Source organism: Nicotiana tabacum, chromosome 20 (genome assembly GCF_000715075.1).
Source record: "Nicotiana tabacum cultivar K326 chromosome 20, ASM71507v2, whole genome shotgun sequence".
Classification (NCBI taxonomy): Eukaryota; Viridiplantae; Streptophyta; class Magnoliopsida; order Solanales; family Solanaceae; genus Nicotiana; species Nicotiana tabacum.
The window spans coordinates 17,137,923-17,164,394 of record NC_134099.1 but is presented as its reverse complement, the minus strand read 5'-3'; the positions used below and the strand labels follow the sequence as shown (position 1 = coordinate 17,164,394).

General features: G+C 37.2%; 1 protein-coding gene and 1 pseudogene across 1 annotated transcript; one reads left to right on the top strand and one right to left on the bottom strand.

Annotated features, from left to right (window-relative positions):
* Positions 1-458: 458 nt before the first annotated feature.
* Positions 459-14,698, bottom strand: LOC107780821 (argininosuccinate synthase, chloroplastic-like). The gene is given in 10 exon segments (NM_001325302.1): positions 459-1,011; positions 1,100-1,188; positions 1,810-1,995; positions 2,118-2,192; positions 11,904-12,086; positions 12,237-12,285; positions 13,399-13,540; positions 14,293-14,374; positions 14,476-14,534; positions 14,641-14,698. Coding segments are annotated over 10 exon segments (1,476 nt in total).
* LOC142175019 (U1 spliceosomal RNA) lies at positions 1,265-1,402 on the top strand (annotated as a pseudogene).
* Positions 14,699-26,472: the final 11,774 nt, after the last annotated feature.

The following is a 26,472-nucleotide window of genomic DNA, read 5'->3' as shown; positions in this document are numbered from 1 at the left end:
ACTTTCCCTCCCTCTCTGAGGTACAGAAATCACCTAACGTTTTTTGCCTATTTGACTATTGATATGTGATTCAGCAAGTTTCCATAAAGGACTATAAAGTCCAAAAGTTTTGCCTTAAATATGCCAAACGAGAGAAAAAGTCTACAAAACAATCTGAACAAACAAGCCTCCAGAGTAAAATACGGAACTAAGTGCAACAAAATGGAAGAACAAGATACTACTGACCCTTGATGTTCTTTTCAACACTACACACCATCAATTCAAGAAAGGATAGTCTGCTGCAAGTTTCCGCTATGCAGGGGACAGGCGATGGCCAGACCATATTGGTCTTACTGCCTTACCTTGCATTATGCAAGAGGCTGTTTCTGCAGCCTGAACCATGACCTCTGGTCACATAGCGGCAATTTTTATCGTTGCGCCAAGGCTCCCCTTCATCAACTCACGACACGATCAAAAAATTAAAGACCCTTCTCAAGCATTGCCCTAACCCTCATCGGAAGTCCATAAAGCCGAATGAATCCTGCAGCATCAGCTTGATTGTAGATATCCCCACTCTCAAACGATGAGATATCTTGTCTGTACAAGCTATGTGGACTTTGACGACCAGTCACTGAAACTGATCCTTTGTATAGTTTGAGAGTAACTGAACCCGTTGTAGTCTTTGTAATATTCTCCATGAAAGCATCCATTGACTCACGAAGTGGATCAAACCACCTGCCGGCATACACTAACTCAGCATATTTGAGGGCAAGAGAATCTTTGACTTGGATTGTTTCGCGATCAAGTGTAAGAGACTCGAGTTCCTGCACAGCTGTGAAGAGGATAGTTCCCCCAGGAGTTTCATATACTCCACGGCTCTTCATTCCAACAAGCCGATTTTCAACCATGTCTATTCGTCCAATTCCATGTCTCCCGCCAATTTCATTTAGCTCAGAAAGAAGAGTTGCAGGAGACAGCTCCTTCCCATTTACTGAAACAGGAATCCCAGCGACTATCCCAATGTTTACATACCTTCACAGTTGGAAACAGTTTTAAAACTGAGGAAACAAAATGCTTAGATCTTACTACTGCAATTAATGAGGGGAAAAAAATTTCTTACTCAGGTTGATCAGGTGCATCTTGAGGATCAATTGACATCATGTACATATCCTTCATTGGCTCATTTGCAGGGTCCTCCAGAATATCTCCCTTCAATACCATATCAAAATGAGTTTTACGGGTATAATCGGCTATTCACATAGCCTTACTTCAATATTTTTTTACAAAACTTACCTGAACAGGGTTCAATGGGCGATCAAGAATGCCCATGGCCTAGGTTGGTGGGCTCCATTGCACTTTGGAGGGGTGCCCGTCTTAGTTCCGCCCAAGTGGCAGAGCCTACGTCATAATATTTTCTTAATTCTTGATCTTTTAGTTTCTTATTTCCTTGTTTACTAAGGAAATCACTAAAAACTATTAAGAGCAGAGATTCAACTTTTTCGTGATTCATTTACCAATCATGACATTCCTATACATATCCCAATTCAGATTGATACCCCTTTATAGTACTCTGTTTTACATAGTAAATAACTATTTGCTCCCAGGAAGATGAGCTTGTTCGTTTGGTCAAAATTCTTAGTGAAAAGAAAACAGTTGTATTGATACAAAATTCCAAATTTAGACAAGCAGAAAAAGAAAACAGGAAATGGTATTTGATAAAAAAGGAAAGAAGTTCCGAAACTTCGCAACTAAGTCAAGGATAAAGAACAATCAGCATACTAAATGAGTAGTATCAACAAGCAACATAGGTCCAAAACAAGCTAATATTACCTCATGACTAAGGTGCCACAAGTTTCTGTCTCTGCTATAGATGGATTTCTTTGTCACGGGAACTGGTACGTTGTGCTTCTTAGCATATTCAATAGCGTCCTCTCTTCCTGTAATTTCCCATTCCCTCCATGGGGCAACAACACTGAGCTCAGGATTCAGCGCAAAGAATGTCAGCTCAAAACGGACCTGTAATGGTAAAGAAGCATAATTGTCCCCTGGGCTCAGACAAATAGGTTTTAGACGAAGCTGAAGAATAGTGATCTGATCAATTGACATAGTAAAGTTAAAAAGAAGATCCAGGATAATACCTGATCATTTCCCTTCCCTGTGCATCCATGAGAAACAGCATCAGCTCCGACCTCTCGGGCAACATCAACCATTGCCTGCAATTATCAGCTAAATTTCAGAGTCCAAAACTAATTTAAGGCAATGAGAGCACCGATACTAAAATTTGGACATTTAGATTATCAATTGTTATATCTGATTCATGACTGAAAATTGAGTAGGTTAGTTTGGTGGACCAATATATGACACGAAAAGTTTGCCGCATAGATTATACCTAGTGAAGATGCCCATGCTGGTACTTTACTAGCATGTTCATCTTTCTGGAAATGTAAAAGCTTGACGTACAAAACACATTTAATATGGGGAAATAAAAGAAACTAGTAGCAGTCTAGCAGACATCTAAAGATCACAAGCGGACCAGAAGAAATTTTAATAACCAAACATAAATCGTGAACAAATGAAAACGAGTGCATCAGAATTCCTGCAAATGCAAGTTTTATCATTTCTCATGATCTTTTTATGTACTTAAGAATTTCGTTTGCTGATTTTGTTCTTCCATGAGAAGCTTGTCTGTAAAGACTGGCAAATTCTTCGGCTTCTTTGCGATACGGGTTAATAAATTATTCATTTCGCTGCAGTTCAGGCAATTATATAGAGGAAAGACCAACCTGAACTGCTTTTACGGACAATTTTCCAGAAAATGCTACTGCAAGAGGAGGATCTGAGCAACATAGCTCCCAGGCAAAAAATCTATTGCAAGAGGAGCCAGAAGACAGCCATAGCTTTCTATAATCTTCTGCCAAAAGTAATGTTTCCTCTCATACAGTCAGGTCGCATTCTGAGAGGTGAACCTACCTGAATCCAACCATAGGAAATTCATCTGGGGTGCTGTATACGACTCCTAAGCAAATAATCTACTGCTAGAAAGCCAACAAGCAGCCCCATCTTTCTATAACCTCCAATGTCAAGAAAGGTTAAAGTGACTCATAGGGGTGAGCATTCGGTACTTCGGTACGGTATTTATAAATTACTGTTCGGTACTTCGGTATATCAATTGTGCATACCAAATACCGTACCAAAATAGTTCGGTACGGTTCGGTATTTTCTTGTTTGGTTCGGTTCGGTACGGTTTCGGTATCGTACCAAGTCTTTGTAGACGAAAAAGTAGTGAATTGGTCATGAAATCAAACAAAGTTAGTTGATTGACATTTGATAACTTCTGTTTGATGCAAGAAATTATTGAAGAAAAAGGCAAAGGTTGTTAAGAAATGAATTCAAGCTTAATAGCCCGATTCACCTGAATGCCAATATATCTGTTAAAGAAGATTATAATCTTTCAAGTACATGTTCCATCTTTTTTTATGAAATAAATTGTATTTCATTAACAAGAAGCATCCAGGGGATGCATAGGTTACAAAAGAAGGGAAATATCAGCCCAAATGACAAAAAAAAAAAAAACTATTGTAAGACTAAGGCGCTGATAAATTCCAAATAAGAGTCAGGGTTATATAGAGGTGTAAATTTAACCCAACTAAAAAGATTAACTAAACATTTGGCCTTGAGTGCATGGTTGGCAATTGAAAAGCCATCAAAACATCTATGATTCCTTTCTGTCCATATGCACCACAAAATACAAGCAGGAATCATAGACCATATACTTTTGATGGACTTCCCAACTCTCCAGGCATTCCAACTCAAGAAAGCCTCCCTGACATTGCATGGCATAGTCCAGTGCAGTCCAAAAAGTGGCAAAAACATGTTCCATATACTTGTTGCAACTGGGCAATGAAGAAACAGGTGATTAATTGTATCTGGGTTGCAAAGACACATGTAACATCTGTTAGGTAGTTGAAAATTCCTCCTAATGAGATTATCCTGAGTTAAGCATGCTCCCTTTAAAGTGATCCAGCTAAAGCATGTCACTTTTGGTGGTAATTTTGCTCTCCAGACAAGCTTCCAAGGCCATTGATCAATTAAGTCTTTGTTGGAGCTTAATTGAAGATAACTTGCTTTCACTGAATAAGTGCCTTCCCTGCTATTGCCCCACTTGAGTTTGTCTCTGCTCTGGGTGTTGAAAGAGCTGTTTTGGAGGCTTTCAAGAAGTGCAAATAGGTCCTCAATCTCCCCGTCATTTAGGTCTCTTCTATGGTTCAGTCTCCATGTGTTGTCCTCCTGTTTTGAGCAATAGTAGAATCTGGGTTGGTTGCAACTAGGAATAGTCTTGGAAATGCCTCCTTTAGAGTAGAGTGTCCCAGCCATTTGTCTTTCCAGAATTGAATGAGTGCCCCATTTCCCATCTGAAGAGATGTGTTGCAAGAGAAGCCATCCATAGTCTCCTGATACCCTTCCATAACCCAGTACCATAAGGTGTTCTGATAGCATTGGTACACCAGTGACTATTATCCCCATTCTTTGCTTGAACTATCTCCTTCCAAAGGCCAGCATCTTCTTGGTTATACCTCCAGTGCCATTTCATTAACATGCTTTTGTTGTAAAGTGCTAGGTCTTTGACCCCAAGACCTCCTAGTGTTTTAGGAAGTGTGACTTTGGCCCATTTGACTAGGTGGAATTTGTGGCTGGAGCTATTACCTTCCCATAGGAAAGATCTCCTAATCTTGTCAAGCTGTTTCTGTACTTTGAGGGTGTTTGGTTTGGCTTAAAAGCTGGTCAAACCAGCTTAAAAGCACATTTTGCCTTGTTTGAGTGTTTGGCAAACCTAAAAACAGCTTTTAAGTCAAGTACTTTTAAGCTGAATTAAGCCAAAAGCAACAAGTTGGGAATGTCCAACTTATTGCTTTTTAGCTTAAAAGCTTTTCATGTTTGACCAAGTAATTGACCTTATTATCCCTCCTTTTTTTTATAAATTACAAAATACCCTTACTTTACTAATTAAGTCATAACGTCATTTTTTCCATCTTCCATTTTGACGTAGCAGATATTTTTCTTCATATTATTATAATAAATTAGGTTGCTTTATTTTTCTGTGATAAGTAATTAATAAAACCCTTAATTACCTAATATTAGACAAATGTGAGAACTAGCATAGAAAAAAAAAACGATGCAAAGGCTGAGGCATTAGTTTTATTGGCAATAATTTATACTTCTATTACATTTTTTTTCATTTCACTCTAGAAACAAATAGTTTTATTTAGTAGTTGAATATTCAGAACAAAAGCATATTACAATTCTATTGCCATTCAGTTTATATTTATTAAAAATAATCTTATCTAATTAATTTAATTTAGAGTTAATTAAGACATAAATTAATCAGTATTTGGGTAATTTTACATTAAGGATGTTGTAGTAATAAGCTTATTTTTCGTGTGTTAACAGCTTTAAGGATATTTCAGTCATTTTAACAGAAAAAGTGCTTACTTGCACTTGTTTACCAAACACTTCAACAGCTTTTTTCCAGCTCCAGCACTATTATCCAAACACATAACTACTTATTTAGAGAACAAGCTTCAGCACTAAAAAAAAGTGCTTTTAAGCAAGTGCTTAAAAGCACTTTTTTTAAGCCAATCCAAACGGGCTCTTTGACTAGCATTGGAAAGAGGGACATGAAATAGGTAGGTATGCTATCCAAAACACTGTTGATTAGTGTTAATCTGCCGCCTAGAGATAGGTACTGTTGCTGCCAAGAAGCCAACATTTTCTCAAACTTTTCAACAACTGCATTCCATATTTCAGTAGATCTCTGACTGGCACCCAAAGGAAGACAAAGATATGAGGTAGGGAAGGAACCAGTGTTGCAATACATAATATCTGCCAACTCTTCTAGCTCAGGAACTACATTAACGGGGAAAATAATGCTTTTAGACATGTTAATGTGGAGACCTGACATGGCTTCAAAAAGCATGAGAGTGAGGTTAAGGAACTGAACTTGAGATTTATCTGCTCCACAAAAATTAAGAGTGTCATCTGCGAATAATAGGTGTGATACAGAAACTGTCAATCCCGAGTTGCTACCCACATCAAAACCTTGTAACCATTGCATCTGCTTGGCCTTTTCCAGCATTCTACTAAGCCCCTCCATGGCTAAGATGAATAGAAAGGGAGATAGGGGGTCTTCTTGTCTGATTCCTCTTTTAGGAGAGAAGAAGCCTACAGGGCTTTTGTTAACGAGCACAGAGTACTTCATTGTGGTGAAGCTATATCTGATCCATTTGATCCATTTCTCTCCAAATCCCATTTGTCTTAGGATTGAGATTAGAAAATGCCGATTTAGTTTGTCAAAAGCCTTCTCAATATCCAGCTTGAATAGAAGACCAGGTTCACCACTTTTTTGTCTCCAATCTAGCACTTCATTAGCAATGAGGGCGGCATCAGTGATTTGCCTACCTTTGATAAATGCATTTTGGTACCCCGAGACCAGCCTCCCGATCACCTTTTTTAGCCGAGTAGTTAGGACCTTTGCCATTATCTTGTAGACTCTACCAATGAGACTGATGGGCCTAAAATCTTTGAGTTCAATTGCCCCTTTCCTTTTAGGAATAAGAGCAATAAAAGAGGCATTGCATGATTTAACCATGTGACAATTGTTGTGAAAGTGGTTGAAGGTTCCCATGAGATCTTGTTTTATAGTGTCCCAACACTTTTGAAAAAAAGTCATTGTAAAACCATCGGGTCCAGGGCTCTTATCCGGGGCACAAGAATTGATAGCATTCCACTTCCTCTTCCTCAAAAATATGTTCAAGACTATCCTTTTCCTCTGCATTTAGGCTTCCAAGACCTCAAATGTTGCACCAGGTCTCCAGTTTTCACTCTCTGAGTAGAGTTCTTGATAAAAATCAAGAATCACCTCTTTCACCTGCGCTTTATCTTCAATGATATCCTCTCCCACCTGTAGTCTATCGATGCAATTGTATCTCCTATGGGAGTTAGCTATCCTTTGAAAGTATTTAGTATTTCTGTCACCCTCTTTCAACAATAAACATCTTGATTTTTGCCTCCATGATGTTTCTTCTGATTTAACTAACTGTTGTATCTCCATTTTCAATTGCAGGATCTTACTCTTTTCAGATTGAGTCTGCACCCTTCCTTCAGTTGCTTGCTCCAGGATTAGAAGTTCTTCCAATGCTTTATTTGTTCTGGTGCTGATTTTGCCAAAGACTTCCCTGTTCCATATGACTAGGTCTCTATTCAAGAATTCCAGCTTTTGAGAAAGAATAAAATCAGGAGAACCATTTATCACATAGCCTTGCCACCATTGTTTTACCATGTCAATAAACCCTTCTTGGTGTAACCACATATTTTCAAATTTGAAATAAGAGGGTTCAGTAGACCAGTCATCACTTTCTAACACAATTGGTCTGTGATCAGAAACAACGATAGGGAGGGCTAATTGCTTTACAGAGCCAAAGAGATCATTCAATTCTGAGGATATCAAGAACCTATCTATTCTGAGGGCCTGTAAAGAGTTTTCCCCCCTCGACCACGTGTAAAAGGCTCCCTGCAATGGAAGATCAACTAAGCCCATATCTTGAATAAAGTCAGAGAAGCTTTTCATAGCCCTTGATCTTCTAATACAATTGAATCTTTCACTCTCAAATCTACAAACATTAAAGTCCCCCCTACAATCCAGTTTTCATCCCAGAGCCCTCTTACTGCAGCTAATTCGTTCCACAAATCCACCCTCTCCCGATTAGAGTGAGGCCCATAGACTCCAGTGAAACAAAGTCTAATGTCTACCTGAATTCCTTCTAGCATAGCCGAGATAGAATGTTTCCCTTGCTTTGAATCAATGCAATTCCAAAGTCTTCTATCCCATAAGATAACTATACCTCCTCTAGTGCCGCTGGCTTTCAACTCCACCCATTCTACCCATCTAGAGCCCCATAATTCTCTAGCTATAGCCACAGAAAAAAATTCAGTCTTTGTTTCCTGAAGGCAAAGAATGTTCGGCCTCCATTTTTGTATAAGTGACTTGATGGTATTTCTTTTGCTCATATCATTGAGCCCCCTAATATTCCAACTGATAAGCTTGACTTTCATTCAAAGAATGTCTTGTGGTAGCTGCCCCTATCTGAACCTCCACCTTTGTCATAGTTCAAAGTGCATACCAGTTTCTGAGCTTCACTTTTACCCTTCTTTGATTTTTTGTCCCCATTTTTATTCCCCCTTTGTTGTTGGAGTTGAGATCGTCTTTTTTCCTCCATTCTTAGAATCATATCAAATATCTCATGCTCGAAGCCTGCCGAATTCACCCCGAAAGCCTTGCATGCCTTGGCGATGACTATCTTGGTCCATTGGGATGTCTAAATTACTGCTGGAGTATGAACCATTTGTTTCCCATGGGAAGTGTCGCCATGCCAGGGAAGGAATACGGTATCACTGCCAGGAGGAGAGGAAAGGTCGGAGAAGGCAATGTCGGAAGCATTTGCCATCATTAAATCCCGTTGCAACGATGGAAATTTGAGAAGAGGAAGAGATTGTATGTGGTTTGCTTCATCATCGGCTTCATATTCTCCAACGCCTGAAGCTGCAAGTTCAGAATCAGATACAGGGGCCACCGAAGAGGGGGGCTTAGGATTAATAACTTCTGTATTTCTCTCTCCAGCAACTTTTATTGGGCCATTAATATAATGGGCTGGCCCAGTTACTCTCTATTCCTGCCTTTGCATCCCTTTTGAAGAGTCACTAAACCATTTTCCCTTCTTTCTTTTAGCATAATAAGTTTGGTCCAGATACAGATTGGGTTTTGGGCCTTTGGCCTTATGTTGGGCCACTAACTTAACATTAGTAGGCCCAACCCTAATATCCTTTTCAATTTTAAAATCTGATGACATGTGAGGCGTGAAGTTTGATGTGGACGCTTCTTTAGACCAAAGGTCACAGGACTGATGGTCACAGGACCGAAGGTCAATCTTCTTCTTCATCTTTCCATCTCCGGCGCCGGCTTCATCGACGTGCTTAACGGGGCATCAGTGATGATAGAGATTTCGAAAGCCCATTCCCCTACAACCAAATACATCTTGTTTGGAATCTCGTGTGCACCATTCCTAACACATGCGAGCCCATAACAGATGATTTCTCTTCTTCGTATCCTCATCTGCACTGATATAGCCGCCACACTTGTCACCCTTCAGAGTGCTTTCCGACCATGCATGTAAAGGAATACCGAAAGCCCTAATCCATCGGTGATCTGATTTTACCACTGTAGCTTTAGTTCCGGTAGCCGGAGACCACCAATCAAGAGTGAGTCTTCGCCCATTCCAAAACCAATCACCAATTTTAACTCTCTCTGCTTCTTGTCGAAGGGAACCGGAAAAGAAAATAGTTGGGCGAAAGTGGTGTAACTATCAACCCCATTGTCATCCTCCATCTCTTCGGGAACCAAGGTTGAATGATCTCTGCACTAGGGCTTGAGCAGAATGGGTCGTTAAAGAAGCCCACAAGGCAGCAGGAAAGGTATTTGTTGAGCTTCAAACTGGTTTCCTCTTACGAGATCTCTGACGAGACCTGAGCTTGAGCTGCTATTTCTGGCCATTTTTGAATGCTTGCTGCTTCAATGTAAGAGAAATCAGGAGTGGTGAATCTTTGGAGGTTTGGACTGGATGGCTTGCCTAAGAACCTGAGAATTTTGTCGGCGATTTCGCACCAACATGTGTTGTAATCAACCTCCGGGATTATAATTGCCGATTTTCTATTTCCCAACCATTTTTCTATTCTGATGAAGCGCCCATGGATATTATAGTTCCGGTAGACTCTATGCAAAAGATCTTGTTGCTTCCTCCCCATCTTCTGTAAAGATCTCCTTGACCCCTTGATGCCTGCTTCAGGTTATGACAGACCCATCTCAAATTGCTTTCATCAATTTTTAACTTACTGGTGAAACATCTATTGTGTTCAATAAAAAGAAACCACCTCTTTGGCCCTCACTAATATCAGTGATTTCAAAGGATTTGTCTTCAGAGGTGAAAAAGACCTTTTCTCCCATAATAAAATTGGCTAACACCGCATTGTTGTTCTTCGATTAGCCTCCGCCGCCGGCGTTAGGGGTTGGGGGGAGTGAGACGAAGCTTCAAGTACATATTCCATCTTATGAGTGCTTTTGTATGTTCTTAGGCAACACATGTCTAGTAATTCTCATTTTTATATTGAGAATAAAGGAGAAAATCTCAAGGTCAACAATATGAATCCTTATTCATTGATTTTAACCAAAAAGGAAATCTCATTCTACTTCAGACCTTAAAAATTAAACAACAGAGCACCCAAAATTGCCGGTAAAACTACAGCCTCTTAGCAACAACTTTGTTAAATTAAATTGAATAAACGAACAACTGGAAAATTAATTACTCCTCCTAACTGAAGAGTTAAATTAAGTTTCTACTTCCTAAATTAATTTCTTTAAAACCAATCATTACAGTATGAGCAATGATGAAGATTGAGGAACGAGAACTTGTTGAGTGTTGAAAGCTTGAATTCCTTGCCAAGGGGAGGAGTTATGAGAGGAGTCGTCGAGGATGGGGAGGCGTCGTTGAAGACTTGAAGCAATTGCAGTCGTTGTCTCGTCGAGGAGGGTGTTAGAAACAAGGGGAGAAGAACAGAGAAGTGAGATGGAGAAGTGAACTCTAACCTAGTTGATGCCTGATAGCGTCTGACTTGAGTTGGGCTTGGGCTTATTTTTATTACTAATAGTTCCTGGATTATGCATTATGGGGTTGGGTAATTTGGGTTGACCGGTTGGGTTATAGTTATAGTTATGGGAAATATTTTGGTATTACGGTAATACCGAAATACCGAAAAATTAAATCTTGAATACCAAAATCTGTACCGAGGTACCGAATTTGGTATTACGATAATACCGAAATACCGAAAAATTAAATCTTGAATACCGAAATCTGTACCGAGGTACCGAATAACAGAAAATTTCATACCAAATTAATACCGAAAAACCGAAGAATCGATACCGAAATATCGAATTAATTCGGTTCGGTCCGGTTTTTCGGATTTTATGCCCACCCCTAGTGACTCGGGGACAGACATACTATTTTTCCAAATGGTGCCTATATTCCAAAATCTCGATTTTCTCTTAAATGTATGCACAAACGTTGTGCATATGACAACTTTATTTAATGACAAGGTTTGTTAATTTCCTACCTCCTACACCCTGTGAAGCACCAAATCTTGGGAATTCTCTACATTTAATATCCTTGAGAAGTTGCTTGAGAGGTTATAATAACAAGCTTAGTCCAATTATTGGAATGATTGGACCCTAGAGCTAAGAGTTGTACACTGTTCTCTCACAAGCTCTATTTTCACGGAATGAGTAGTTGTGCATGTGATTGTCTAATTGATGTGACTACCTCCTTTTTTCCTTTTTTCAGTTCTTTTGTTTGATGCTTGTATTTTAGGACAAACTACCACTTAAAAAATGAACTATGTAGGAGAAAGTGTCTGTCACGAAACAACTTAGACTATTAACTTGGGGTAATATACAAACCAATTATGATTCCAAGATTTTGGAACTTATTCGCATAACCTGCTTTACGAACTATTAACTTGGGGTACTATCCAAACCAATTATGATCTTATTCGCATAACCTGCTTTACAAGAGCAAAAATAGTCCAATATCCTTGGTTAGGTGCCAATTAAATGCAATACTGACCAGAGACCAAAAATGAGATTAAGACAGACATGAGTTATCACTAAACTTGAGCTAGACCTTTATTTTGTTGGCAAACAAACATGAACTTCTCCAACTGGATCTATTTTCTCTCTTATCCTGGGAAGGTGGGACTGGTGGTTCACAGAAGGAAAAAATAACAACAAAGGTTGAATTTATTATTTAAGATTTGGAGTTCACCTTAGCAATAACAGGGCGGGCCATTGATGTCCCAAGCAAGTATTTCCTTTCATAGATAGCACCAGCTCGCAGACAAGGAAATATGTAGTCTTTCACAAATTCTTCTTTCAAATCCTTCACTACTAATTGACAAGCCCCACTTGCCTTGGCCTTCGCTTCCAGACCATCCAATTCCTTAATCCCCTGAGAAAGAATTAATTCATCTCACACATGGGTTCTTACAAAAATAAACTTCTCTGTTTGACAGTTCCATTTTATGCACAATAATTTTATAATTTATTCTGAACAAGAACAAAAAGAACTACTAATAGGTGACTAGAGAGAAAAACATACTTGACCAACATCTGCAGTGAAACAGACAACTTCACATCCATAGTTCTCCCTGCAAAACAAAAAAGAAAATTAAGAAATAGACGAAGGGACGAAAGCATCGCATACGGGCCATGCAACAAAATTGTTCGCTTTTTCAGGAAACTTATTTTTGTATTTTGATAAAACAACAACTATGCCTCAGTCCCAAACAAGTTGGGGTCGACGATATGAATCCTCACTTCTTCTTACATCATTACCAAAGTAGAATAAAAGTGAACTATGGATATCAGTGTTATCAAAGGCGAAAAGGGCAAAAAAACTCTAAGGCCCTTTGGGATTTAAGCGCAAATAAAGCGTGGCTTTAATGAAAAAAGGCGAAAATGGAGAAAAAGTAAAAATATGTATATGTAGTCCAGGAGCAATAATTATAACCATGAATAACAAATATATGGACAAAAATATTACGATAAAGTGAATTATCAATTGTTTTTTTTTTTTGATGAAGTAAGGTGTTGTATTGCTGGCATCAAGAAGGTGAATTATCAATTGTTTAGTGTCGCATTTTCATGATTACACTCATTGGCAAGGAAAAGTATGCCTTAGAGTCTTGATGTGACACTGAAGCGCCCACAAAGTGAGGCGAAGTGCTCAACATGCTTTGAGCCTCGCTTTAGGGCTTAAGCGCGCCTTTGACAACACTGACGGATATTTGTGTTTAATAGATTGGATTACTTGGATCTCTTTCCAATCAACTATAACTATTATCTTCTTGTTTTTTCCACACAAAAAAAGGGTCAAACATAGCCGTTATCTTTAAGCTGAATTTGAGCTGCTTTCATTGCCTAAAGTTATCCTTTTCCATACATCACAAAGATAGTAGTGTTCTCATATTTAACAAGCCTTTCCGCTCATCTACATATACTTCAGATATACATAACAAACAGTACAATATTAACTGAGATTCCACCTTGTAAAGCTGACATACAAGATGAATTTCTAGAAATATTTTTGCAGAACTAACAGCATACTGCTAAAAGAGGTAAATTAAGTGGTCAACCAACATTTGAGGTTAAGAGCGTCACCAAAAAAATATTCAGACAGTGAGGCTTACATGCAACAGAAGGGACTTACCCTAGGTCAACAATGCTGTAAAAGAAAATAAAAGAAAACAAAAAGGAGCTACCTCAGCCAAGGTACAATAACTGAAGTATCCAAACCACCACTATAAGCTAGAACCACTTTGTTCAATTTTTTGCGCAGAGGCTTTTCCCCAACCACGCTGGAACTAGCCGTCTCTTTGTCATTGGTCAAGACTGCCTGGATACCTTCAATATTCAAGTAAATTTTTCATCATTATGCTATCAACTGAAAATTGTAGGAAGCAGTAAGGACATGACATTAGCATTTTTTGAAAATATTTTCTTTAAGAGGAAAATAACAGCTTAAGTCCACAAAGCTTCCGCTTAAATCCAATTCTTTATTGCTCACTCCTTCTAGCATGTCTATATTTCTCTACTCTACTCATAATCGATGAAAAGAATATCCAAGCCCCAACATTAGCCCCATCTTCCACCAAAATCATATTCCACCAACTTTATATCCACCCAAACATTGAAGATGATATGATAAAGTATTTCTCATGGAAGACATTTTTTGCCATGCTAATTTGGCCTTTATATGGGATCCTTATATTCCATTGTATACAGAGACTTTCAAGTCATAGACCGCAGACGCGTTAGAACAAGAATAACTAGAATTGCATAGACCATTTTTAGCAGGAAAGAATCATGATTCATGTTCTTTCCAAATCCACAAGAATATGAATGAAGTTAAACTGTATTCCCCTATAAAGATCAAATTTTTCTCAAAGAATACTCCTTCAGAATAGCAATAATTTAAGGTCCTTTTAGTTCCAAGTTCCCAACTCAACTATCAACCCAAATCCTTAAGGAAATCATTTGACACAAAATATTTCAAACACTTGAACTAACACAAGAAAAAGAATCAAGCTTGCACGTGCATGGACTTATTATAGACCTATATAATCAATCAAATAAAATATGGTAAAAACTACTACCATGAGTGGCACAAGGCAAAGCAAAGCTAGAACGGCTATGAGCAATTGCAAGACCATTAAATTCACTAGCTTTTACACCAAGCTGCAATAACAAGAAAATTTTAAAAACAAAAACCCCATCAGTAAAAATTTCAGCTGAATAACATTAAAATAAATCTAAAGGGTGTCAATCAAGAACCCAACCTCTTGTAAAGAATCCAACTTTTTAGAGCAGCAAAGCTTATCTTGAATCCGAGGTGAACCTGCATTTACAAAAGGGTCATTAAAAATAGCTTCAAAATCCAATCTTTAAGGTTTAAAACCATTTCTTGATAACACAAACGCCCAAAAAAAAGTGAATACGAATACTTTTTATGGAGCCCCGGAAGAGAAGATTCACTGAAGAAATCGCTTGAGCTTGAGCCATCTCAGTAAGATCAGTTTACAAATTGATAAGCTTAAAAGCGGACGCAGTAATGGGTCCAAAAGCAGAGGCAGAGAAAGACACTGAAGAACACTGTAAGGGAAAAACAGCGAATAAGCAAAGAGTAGGTTTCGTTTAGGGGTGTTACACTTGGAAAAATACCCCTCAACATTAAATAATTTAAGTTTATTGATGTTAAATAATATTTATTGGTTTTCTGGTTAACAATAGAACCAAAAAAGAATATACAGAGACAAAATTTTCTAACTGTAAAGTAATGGTCCCTTTTTATTAAAGAATAATGTAGCCCAAAATAAATGACTATTTTGTCCAATATGAACCTGATTTTTTAAGGCTAAAAAAGGCGAACGACATTTCGTTAAGGGCCTTTGTGCTTTTAATATATACTAGTATTAGGGTACGCGCTTTGCGCGTGTACCTATATCAATAAATATATAATTTTTAAAAATTATATATATATTATTCAATAATGTGTTTTAGTTATTGAAAAAATATCAAAGAAAGAAAATGTAAGTTTCTAAATATAATGAATGTTAATCTCACTAAGCTAGCTCATTAAACAAAGAAATCCTACGCCACATAAGTCTTTATATGTCTTATTATGATTTATGAGATAATATATATCTTATGAAAATTATTGTTACCTTTATTACCAAATACTATAAACAAATAACAAAAAAATACTTTGCAATAATTATTCAAAGATAATAAAATAAATTGAAGAATTTGAATCTTTGGGTCTTTTAGAAATTTGTGAGTGTAAAGATAGAACTATAGCTCCTGCAAGCCTATAGATAAATAACAATATAAAGTATAAAATAGCTAATATTGAATTATAAAAAATGATGTAATACGATATGAAAAATATAGGGAGCTATCATTTATTAAAATAAATATAAAAAGAAAGAAAAAATGATAAGGGTAATTTTTGTGAATTGTTTTTGTCTTGGGTTATATCCTTATTGCTTCAACTTAACATTTTAGCAATTTAACTTTTAACACTATATTATAATAAATTTTTCTCTATTTTCTTATTTCTTTCACGACAACTGCTCGTATTGTGTAAAATAATTTGTGTACCTTAAGAGTTTTATCAACTTGACAAATAAGTTTACTTATATAATAATTTTAAAACAAAATTGAATTGACTTTTTTGTTGCTTTATTAATTCAAAGACTTAATTATTTGTTGAGATTTTATGCTTTTTTGATTGTACAGAAAATATAAATTATTTTCAAACTTTTCTCCTATCGAGCATAATATTATTCTCTGTGAGCACGTGATTTTTGCCCTATGAGAACTACTTCCAAAAATTCAAAATAAAATAATTTTCCTTTATGTGCAATTTTGAGAATTTGCGTGGCATTTTTTTTTTTTGGATAATTATTTGTATTTTGTCTGTGAATGTTTATTCTAATTTAATTAATGAAAAATACAAAAAATATATGTGTTGCATTTGCATTTACGATTTAATTTTGCAATTTAGGATTAATTAAACAGTAATTTGTTTTACGAAAATGAAAAATCAAAAAAAAAAATAACGTACTTCGCATTTTTAGTGTCTAATGTCAAAATTGTGTGATTATCTTTGTATTTAATTTTATGTGATAATTATTATTAAGGGTTAATTAGTATTTTCTAAGTTAATTTTGGCTTTACAATTTATTTTAGAATTTTTGGTAATTAGGAATTAAAAAGAAAATAAAAGAAAAAGAAGAAACAAAAGAAGAAGAGTTAAAAATCGGACTGGACCAGTTTTAAAAGAAAAGTTCAGACCCAATGTCACACCCCATATCTAGGCTCAACTGGCCGGTCCAAGAGACCATACCAAACGACATCATTTCGTCGCCAATCAATCTCAACCGTTCAATCACCCAATCCAACGGTCTAAGATCCCCCTCCCATAACCCGTCTCTAGCCCGACCCGCTTACCCTGAACCATACCCGCCCCAGCTAAGCCTAAACGACCCCGTTTGGCTTAAGTGACTTAATCTTGGACCGTTGGTTCCCATCATCCAACGGCCCAGATTAATCAACTAATTTTGATATACCAAACACCCCCCCCCCCCCCACTCGTCTCTTCAGAGACCAAAACACACACCACCGCTTTTCGCCCGCCGGAAATCGCCCACGGCGGCAAACGGTGGCCAAACAACCCCAAAATCACACCCCTGAACCACCAAACCATCCCCTCTTCAATTCCACGCTCATTTTTCTTTGAATCACCCCCGAGCCCCTCGAATCTTAGATCAAAGAAATCGACCCAAACCCTAGTTCATCCAAATCGACCCCAAATCAACGCCACATACCCCCCGTGACTCCTTCATAACGAATTCATCATGGAATCCTTTCGAATCAGACCAAAGTTAGTCGAATATCAAATCTAAGTTCAAGCCTTAGAACCCTAAATTGGGATCAGTGCACAAGGGGGTCGTTCGTTTGGATTTCTTAGTTTATTCAAGTCTGTTTCAACATAAAATAATGACGCCCATTTGTTCTCCAACAAGAACAAACGTTTGGCATTATGTTGTGTTGACTCAGCATGTCATTTCCCAATTCGAGCCTGGCCGGTGAGTTTATTTCCTAGTTTTGTTTATTTTGTTGTCAATCTTTCCCCGTCTCTTTTTCTTTTCTCTGGTCGTTTTCGGATTGAAACTCGACTAGTCCTCTGTTTTGGCATTTTGTTTATTCGACCATTTTGTTTATCGAGAACAAACATTTGGCATTTTGTTTATTCTGTTGCCAATTCGCTGTTTTGTTTGTCAAAATATTTGGGGAATCTGTTCTTGGTCTCACAAGTCTGTATAGTCAGTTGTGTGTAACCCTGCCTTGTTTCATAATTTAGTCAGTCAAAATGGTTCATTTCAACTTAATAGAACTTGTTCATCCCATGCCCGTGCGTATTGTTAAACAATCTTATGGGCAATTCAGTGTTATCTTGTTTCTTTTGTTGTTGGAATAAAACACTGAATTGGTTAATCAGTTGAGTTTTGTGAATTTGTTTGTTTAAGCTGTTGTTTGAATCTGTATCATGCTTGTTAGTTGGTTTAGGAATCATTAGTTAATGAAGTTAAGGGTAAATCATTGAAGTGAAAATGTTAAAATCAAGTGGAAGGCCATTCTGGTTGTCAGGGCACGCCTGAGTTTTAAATTCAGGCTGCCCATACACATTTGAATTAAATAATGAAATTAGACACTTAGTAGTGGTTGTCAGGGAATATGATGGAAGAAATACATTTCTTAATGATCTAAGTGTTAAAACAGGCTGGAAAATGGGTCTGTCTTAGGGTATAAAATACAGGCCAGACCTTAGAATAGGGGGGGTTCAGACCTTAAGAGGGCTAAAAAGAGAGACAGAGTTAGGGGCAGAATTTTTTTTTTAGAGAAGGGAGATTAGTCTTTGATCAGTTTTTTTTAGAGAGTTCAAAAGGTTCTGAATTTTGAGACCTTAGGAGTTTGAGAGAGGTTCTGCTTTTGCTTCCTCTCTAATCAGTCTTAGAGAGCAGTTTTGAGGATCCAAAAGATCAGTTTTATTTGATGGCTTTTAAGATCAGTTTTCAGAGGTTAAATTTAAAAGAATCTTTGAGGAGAGATGAGGCCAGTTTTTGAGAGTTTTAAACAATTAGTTTCTTTTAGAGAGTGCTGGAGAGTTTAAGAACAGAAAACCAAAAGAAAGATATTGTTTCATTGCATCCGTAGGTGTAATTTGAATTCTGGACAGTGATTCTCATTCCTTTTGATTGCTTAAGTGGTTCAGTGGTCTACTGGTTCAGTTTTGGGTTTAATACAAGCTTGGTTAAGTCTGTTTGTCTTGGTATTTGCTGTTGTTGTTGGTTTACAACCTTTCTGGGTTTTTCTGGAGTATTGATTGAGTCGTTGCTGCTGGTGTATTGATGTTGTATTGACTGCTACTAGCCTGTTTGCTGACCTCCTTCTCTTCTCATTGTATTGCCATTTCCAGGTATCCCTTGAATCTATAGAAGATGAGATACAGAAATATGTAAAGTTGTAATTACACGAAGCTTGATGAATGAATAATCTTTGGCCTTTAGTCTTCAATAACAACTTGTTTGGAATCCAGTAGCATAATGTGAAAGTAGTTAGTTTAGTCTGTTTCATCCTAGTACAAGTAGTGTATTCTGGGAATCATGTTGCTCTTTCTTTCCTATCTGAATATTTGTGGTATGTAAAGTTAATTGAATACTTGAGATACTGTGTATATGGACTATTAACCTATGCATATTCTCTTCAATAGAATCGACTTAGTGTGGTTCAATTTTAGTATAGTCCAAGTATGGCACCCTGTTCGATAAAGTATTAAAACTGGAATATGATGGAGCCTAAAAGGTTAGGAAGAATGTCTATGTTCGTACCAGTAATTCCATGTATAATAGATGGTAGAAATGGTTTATACTTCATTTTTTAGTGTCAATAACCCTAGCCTGGATATCATGTAGTCATAATTCAGAAGTTGCATCTTTTCTAGCTTCGATATTGAGTTATTATGATTCGTCCACTAATTGCACATTGAAAGAAAGGATTGAGGTATTAGTGTAAGTTCGTTTGGTTAAAGTCTGAAATTTTTGGACCATGGAGATTGGGCTTGAATGCGTGGCAAACAAGCCCAAAGATTTCTAACCCACAGAAGGGTCTCCTAGGGGAGATTAAAAGAACGTTGGGCTCTAGAACTGATCCACGACTTTGAGCCCAAACGCTGGTGGCTGAAATGCCGGGTTGCTGCAATCGTGCACAAGCAAATTCATTATTTGGACTTGGCTGGAAGAATTCAATTCATAGTTCAACGTATTATAATTCAATACATAATTAACTAGGACTCTTTCTTTTATTTTAGAGACAAATAAAGTAGAGAATCATAGTTTTTCTTAGGTTTGCCCTTTAAATAATGAACGAGATGAGTCTCGCCAAATTAAGTACCTAGATTACGGGGCCCTCGTTAAATGTATATAAAAATACTTAGATTTCGGGACGAGCCGTTTAGTAAATTTTCCGGCCTTTCCTAAAATAATAATGCGTTAGTCTATTTTAGGCGCGTATTCTAATAACATTACCTCCCTAAACTCGGGTGCGCATTTATGTGACCCAAATCCAAACATCAACGATGTTAAAATATGTCAAAAACCACGGGTGCATTTATGTGACGTGGTTCAAGACGTGTTTTAATGATGTTGCAATTCTCTTTTAAAATAATAATAATAAAAGCGATAAAAAGTTAAAATTTGCACATAGGTTCATAATTGTTAAAATCAGATAATTTAAGCCGAATATAATAGTTGAGCGACCGTGCTAGAACCACGGAACTCGGGAATGCCTAACACATTCTCCCAAGTTAACAGAATTCCTTACTCGGATTTCTAGTGCGCAGACTGTTAAATAGAGTCATTCTTTTCCTCAATTCGGGATTAAACCGATGACTTGGGACACCATAAATCTCCCAAGTGGAGACTCTGATTCTTAATAATAAATCCTGTTTTGATTGTCATTTAATTGGAAAAACTTCCTTTACGCCCCTGGGGACGCAGGTAAAAAGGAGGTGTGACAGCTCTGGCGACTCTGCTGGGGACAAGAACCCAGAATCTCTTGTTCAGGGTTCTGAATTCGAGCTTAGATGAATTGTTATATTTTGGCTTTATCTGTTATCCGACTTTATTACATGTTTGGGCCTAATGTGCTAAATGATGCTTTTACCGCTTTATTACCGTTTGGCATTATGTTGTGTTGACTCAACATGTCATTTCCCAATTCGAGCCTGGACAGTGAGTTTATTTCCTAGTTTTGTTTATTCTGTTGTCAATCTTTCCCCGTCTCTTTTTCTTTTCTCTGGTCGTTTTCGGATTGAAACTCGACTAGTCCTCTGTTTTGGCATTTTGTTTATTCGACCATTTTGTTTATCGAGAACAAACGTTTGCATTTTGTTTATTCTGTTGCCAATTCGCTGTTTTGTTTGTCATAATATTTGGGGAATCTGTTCTTGGTCTCACAAGTCTGTATAGTCAGTTGTGTGTAACCCTGCCTTGTTTAATAATTTAGTCAGTCAAAATGGTTCATTTCAACTTAATAGAACTTGTTCATCCCATGCTCGAGCGTATTGTTAAACAATCTTATGGGCAATTCAGTGTTATCTTGTTTCTTTTGTTGTTGGAATAAAACACTGAATTGGTTAATCAGTTGAGTTTTGTGAATTTGTTTGTTTAAGCTGTTGTTTAAATCTGTATCATGCTTGTTAGTCGGTTTAGGAATCATTAGTTAATGAAGCTAAGGGTAAATCACTGAAGTGAAAATGTTAAAATCAAATGGAAGCCCATTCTGGTTGTCAGGGCACGCCTGAGTTTTAAATTCAGGCTGCCCATACACATTTGAATTAAATAATGAAATTAGACACTTAGTAGTGGCTGTCAGGGAATATGATGGAAGAAATACATTTCTTAATGATCTAAGTGTTAAAACAGGCTGGAAAATGGGTCTATCTTAGGGTATAAAATACAGGGCAGACCTTAGAATAGGGGGGTTCAGACCTTAAGAGGGCTAAAAAGAGAGACAGAGTTAGGGGCGGAATTTTTTTTGAGAGAAGGGAGATTAGTCTTTGATCAGTTTTTTTTAGAGAGTTCAAAAGGTTCTGAATTTTGAGACCTTAGGAGTTTGAGAGAGGTTCTGCTTTTGCTTCCTCTCTAATCAGTCTTAGAGAGCAGTTTTGAGGATCCAAAAGATCAGTTTTATTTGATGGCTTTTAGGATCAGTTTTCAGAGGTTAAATTTAAAAGAATCTTTGAGGAGAGTTGAGGCCAGTTTTTGAGAGTTTTAAACAATTAGTTTCTTTTAGAGAGTGCTGGAGAGTTTAAGAACAGAAAACCAAAAGAAAGATATGGTTTCATTGCATCCGTAGGTGTAATTCGAATTCTGGACAGTGATTCTCATTCCTTTTGATTGCTTAAGTGGTTCAGTGGTCTACTGGTTCAGTTTTGGGTTTAATACAAGCTTGGTTAAGTCTGTTTGTCTTGGTATTTGTTGTTGCTGTTGGTTTACAACCTTTCTGGGTTTTTCTGGAGTATTGATTGAGTCGTTGCTGCTGGTGTATTGTTGTTGTATTGACCGCTACTAGCCTGTTTGCTGACCTCCTTCTCTTCTCATTGTATTGCCATTTCCAGGTATCCCTTGAATCTATAGAAGATGAGATACAGAATTATGTAAAGTTGTAATTACACAAAGCTTAAAGAATGAATAATCTTTGGCCTTTAGTCTTCAATAACAACTTGTTTGGAATCCAGTAGCATAATGTGAAATTAGTTAGTTTAGTCTGTTTCATCCTAGTACAAGTAGTGTATTCTGGGAATCATGTTGCTCTTTCTTTCTTATCTGAATATTTGTGGTATGTAAAGTTAATTGAATATTTGAGATACTGTATATTCGCCCACTAATTGCATATTGAAAGAAAGGATTGAGGCATTAGTGTAAGTTCGTTTGGTTAAAGTCTGAAATTTTTGGACCATGGAGATTGGGCTTGAATGCGTGGCAAACAAGCCCAAAGATTTCTAACCCACAGAAGGGTCTCCTAGGGGAGATTAAAAGAACGTTGGGCTCTAGAACTGATCCACGACTTTGAGCCCAAACGCTGGTGGCTGAAATGCCGGGTTGCTGCAATCGTGCACAAGCAAATTCATTATTTGGACTTGGCTGGAAGAATTCAATTCATAGTTCAACGTATTATAATTCAATACATAATTAACTAGGACTCTTTCTTTTATTTTAGAGACAAATAAAGTAGAGAATCATAGTTGCTCTTAGGTTTGCCCTTTAAATAATGAACGAGATGAGCCTCGCCAAATAAAGTACCTAGATTGCGGGGCCCTCGTTAAATGTATATAAAAATACTTAGATTTCGGGACGGGCCGTTTAGTAAATTTTCCGGCCTTTCCTAATATAATAATGCGTTAGTCTATTTTAGGCGCGTATTCTAATAACATTACCTCCCTAAACTCGGGTGCGCATTTATGTGACCCAAATACAAATCTCAACGATGTTAAAATATGTCAAAAACCACGGGTGCATTTATGTGACGTGGTTCAAGACGTGTTTTAATGACATTGCAATTCTCTTTTAAAATAATAATAATAAAAGCGATAAAAAGTTAAAATTTGCACATAGGTTCATAATTGTTAAAATCAGATAATTTAAGCCGAATATAATAGTTGAGCGACCGTGCTAGAACCACGGAACTCGGGAATGCCTAACACCTTCTCCCGGGTAACAGAATTCCTTACTCGGATTTCTAGTGCGCATACTGTTAAATAGAGTCATTCTTTTCCTCGATTCGGGATTAAACCGATGACTTTGGACACCATAAATCTCCCAAGTGGCGACTCTGATTCTTAATAATAAATCATGTTTCGATTGTCCTTTAATTGAAAAACTCCCTTTACGCCCCTGGGGGCGCAGGTAAAAAGGAGGTGTGACAGCTCTGGCGACACTGCTGGGGACAAGAACCCAGAATCTCTTGTTCATGGTTCTGAATTCGAGCTTAGATGAATTGTTCTATTTTGGCTTTATCTGTTATCCGACTTTATTACATGTTTGGGCCTAATGTGCTAAATGATGCTTTTACCGCTTTATTACCGTTTGGCATTATGTTGTGTTGACTCAGCATGTCATTTCCCAATTCGAGCCTGGCCGGTGAGTTTATTTCCTAGTTTTGTTTATTCTGTTGTCAATCTTTCCCCGTCTCTTTTTCTTTTCTCTGGTCGTTTTCGGATTGAAACTCGACTAGTCCTCTGTTTTGGCATTTTGTTTATTAGACCATTTTGTTTATCAAGAAGAAACGTTTGGCATTTTGTTTATTCTGTTGCCAATTCGCTGTTTTGTTTGTCATAATATTTGGGGAATCTGTTCTTGGTCTCACAAGTCTGTATAGTCAGTTGTGTGTAAGCCTGCCTTGTTTAATAATTTAGTCAGTCAAAATGGTTCATTTCAACTTAATAGAACTTGTTCATCCCATGCTCGTGCGTATTATTAAACAATCTTATGGGCAATTCAGTGTTATCTTGTTTCTTTTGTTGTTGGAATAAAACACTGAATTGGTTAATCAGTTGAGTTTTGTGAATTTGTTTGTTTAAGCTGTTGTTTGAATATGTATCATGCTTGTTAGTCGGTTTAGGAATCATTAGTTAATGAAGTTAAGGGTAAATCACTGAAGTGAAAATGTTAAAATCAAGTGGAAGCTCATTCTGGTTGTCAGGGCACGCCTGAGTTTTAAATTCAGGCTGCCCATATACATTTGAATTAAATAATGAAATTAGACACTTAGTAGTGGCTGTCAGGGAATATGATGGAAGAAATACATTTCTTAATGATCAAAGTGTTAAAACAGGCTGGAAAATGGGTCTGTCTTAGGGTATAAAATACAGGGCAGACCTTAGAATAGGGGGGTTCAGACCTTAAGAGGGCTAAAAAGAGATACAGAGTTAGGGGCAGAATTTTTTTTTTGAGATAAGGGAGATTAGTCTTTGATCAGTTTTTTTAAGAGAGTTCAAAAGGTTCTGAATTTTGAGACCTTAGGAGTTTGAGAGAGGTTCTGCTTTTGGTTCCTCTCTAATCAGTCTTAGAGAGCAGTTTTGAGGATCCAAAAGACCAGTTTTATTTGAGGGCTTTTAGGATCAGTTTTCAGAGGTTAAATTTAAAAGAATCTTTGAGGAGAGTTGAGGCCAGTTTTTGAGAGTTTTAAACAATTAGTTTCCTTTAGAGAGTGCTGGAGAGTTTAAGAACAGAAAACCAAAAGAAAGATACTGTTTCATTACATCCGTAGGTGTAATTCGAATTCTGGACAGTGATTCTCATTCCTTTTGATTGCTTAAGTGGTTCAGTGGTCTACTGGTTCAGTTTTAGGTTTAATACAAGTTTGGTTAAGTCTGTTTGTCTTGGTATTTGCTGTTGCTGTTGGTTTACAACCTTTGTGGGTTTTTCTGAAGTATTAATTGAGTCGTTGTTGCTGGTGTATTGCTGTTGTATTGACTGCTACTAGCCTGTTTGCTGACCTCCTTCTCTTCTCATTGTATTGCCATTTCCAGGTATCCCTTGAATCTATAGAAGATGAGATACAAAAATATGTAAAATTGTAATTACACGAAGCTTGATGAATGAATAATCTTTGGCCTTTAGTCTTCAATAACAACTTGTTTGGAATCCAGTAGCATAATGTGAAAGTAGTTAGTTTAGTCTGTTTCATCCTAGTACAAGTAGTGTATTCTGGGAATCATGTTGCTCTTTCTTTCTTATCTGAATATTTGTGGTATGTAAAGTTAATTGAATACTTGAGATACTGTGTATATGGACTATTAACCTATGCCTATTCTCTTCAATAGAATCGACTTAGTGTGGTTCAATTTTAGTATAGTCCAAGTATGGCACCCTGTTCTATAAAGTATTAAAACTGGAATATGATGGAGCCTAAAAGGTTAGGAAGAATGTCTATGTTCGTACCAGTAATTCCATGTATAATAGATGGTAGAAATGGTTTATACTTCATTTTTAGTGTCAATAACCCTAGCCTGGATATCATGTAGTCATAGTTCAGAAGTTGCATCTCTTCTAGCTTCGATATTGAGTTATTATGATTCGCCCACTAATTGCATATTGAAAGAAAGGATTGAGGCATTAGTGTAAGTTCGTTTGGTTAAAGTCTGAAATTTTTGGACCATGGAGATTGGGCTTGAATGCGTGGCAAACAAGCCCAAAGATTTCTAACCCACAAAAGGGTCTCCTAGGGGAGATTAAAAGAACGTTGGGCTCTAGAACTGATCCACGACTTTGAGCCCAAACGCTGGTGGCTGAAATGTCGGGTTGCTGCAATCGTGCACAAGCAAATTCATTATTTGGACTTGGCTGGAAGAATTCAATTCATAGTTCAACGTATTATAATTCAATACATAATTAACTAGGACTCTTTCTTTTATTTTAGAGACAAATAAAGTAGAGAATCATAGTTGCTCTTAGGTTTGCCCTTTAAATAATGAACGAGATGAGCCTCGCCATATTAAGTACCTAGATTGTAGGGCCCTCGTTAAATGTATATAAAAATACTTAGATTTCGGGACGGGCCGTTTAGTAAATTTTCCGGCCTTTCCTAATATAATAATGCGTTAGTCTATTTTAGGCGCGTATTCTAATAACATTACCTCCCTAAACTCGGGTGCGCATTTATGTGACCCAAATACAAATCTCAACGATGTTAAAATATGTCAAAAACCACGGGTGCATTTATGTGACGTGGTTCAAGACGTGTTTTAATGACATTGCAATTCTCTTTTAAAATAATAATAATAAAAGCGATAAAAAGTTAAAATTTGCACATAGGTTCATAATTGTTAAAATCAGATAATTTAAGCCGAATATAACAGTTGAGCGACCGTGCTAGAACCACAGAACTCGGGAATGCCTAACACCTTCTCCCGGGTTAACAGAATTCCTTACTCGGATTTCTAGTGCGCAGACTGTTAAATAGAGTCATTCTTTTCCTCAATTCGGGATTAAACTGATGATTTGGGACACCATAAATCTCCCAAGTGGCGACTCTGATTCTTAATAATAAATCCTATTTCGATTGTCCTTTAATTGAAAAAACTCCCTTTACGCCCTTGGGGGCGCAGGTAAAAAGGAGGTGTGACAGCTCTGGCGACTCTGCTGGGGACAAGAACCCAGAATCTCTTGTTCATGGTTCTGAATTCGAGCTTAGATGAATTGTTATATTTT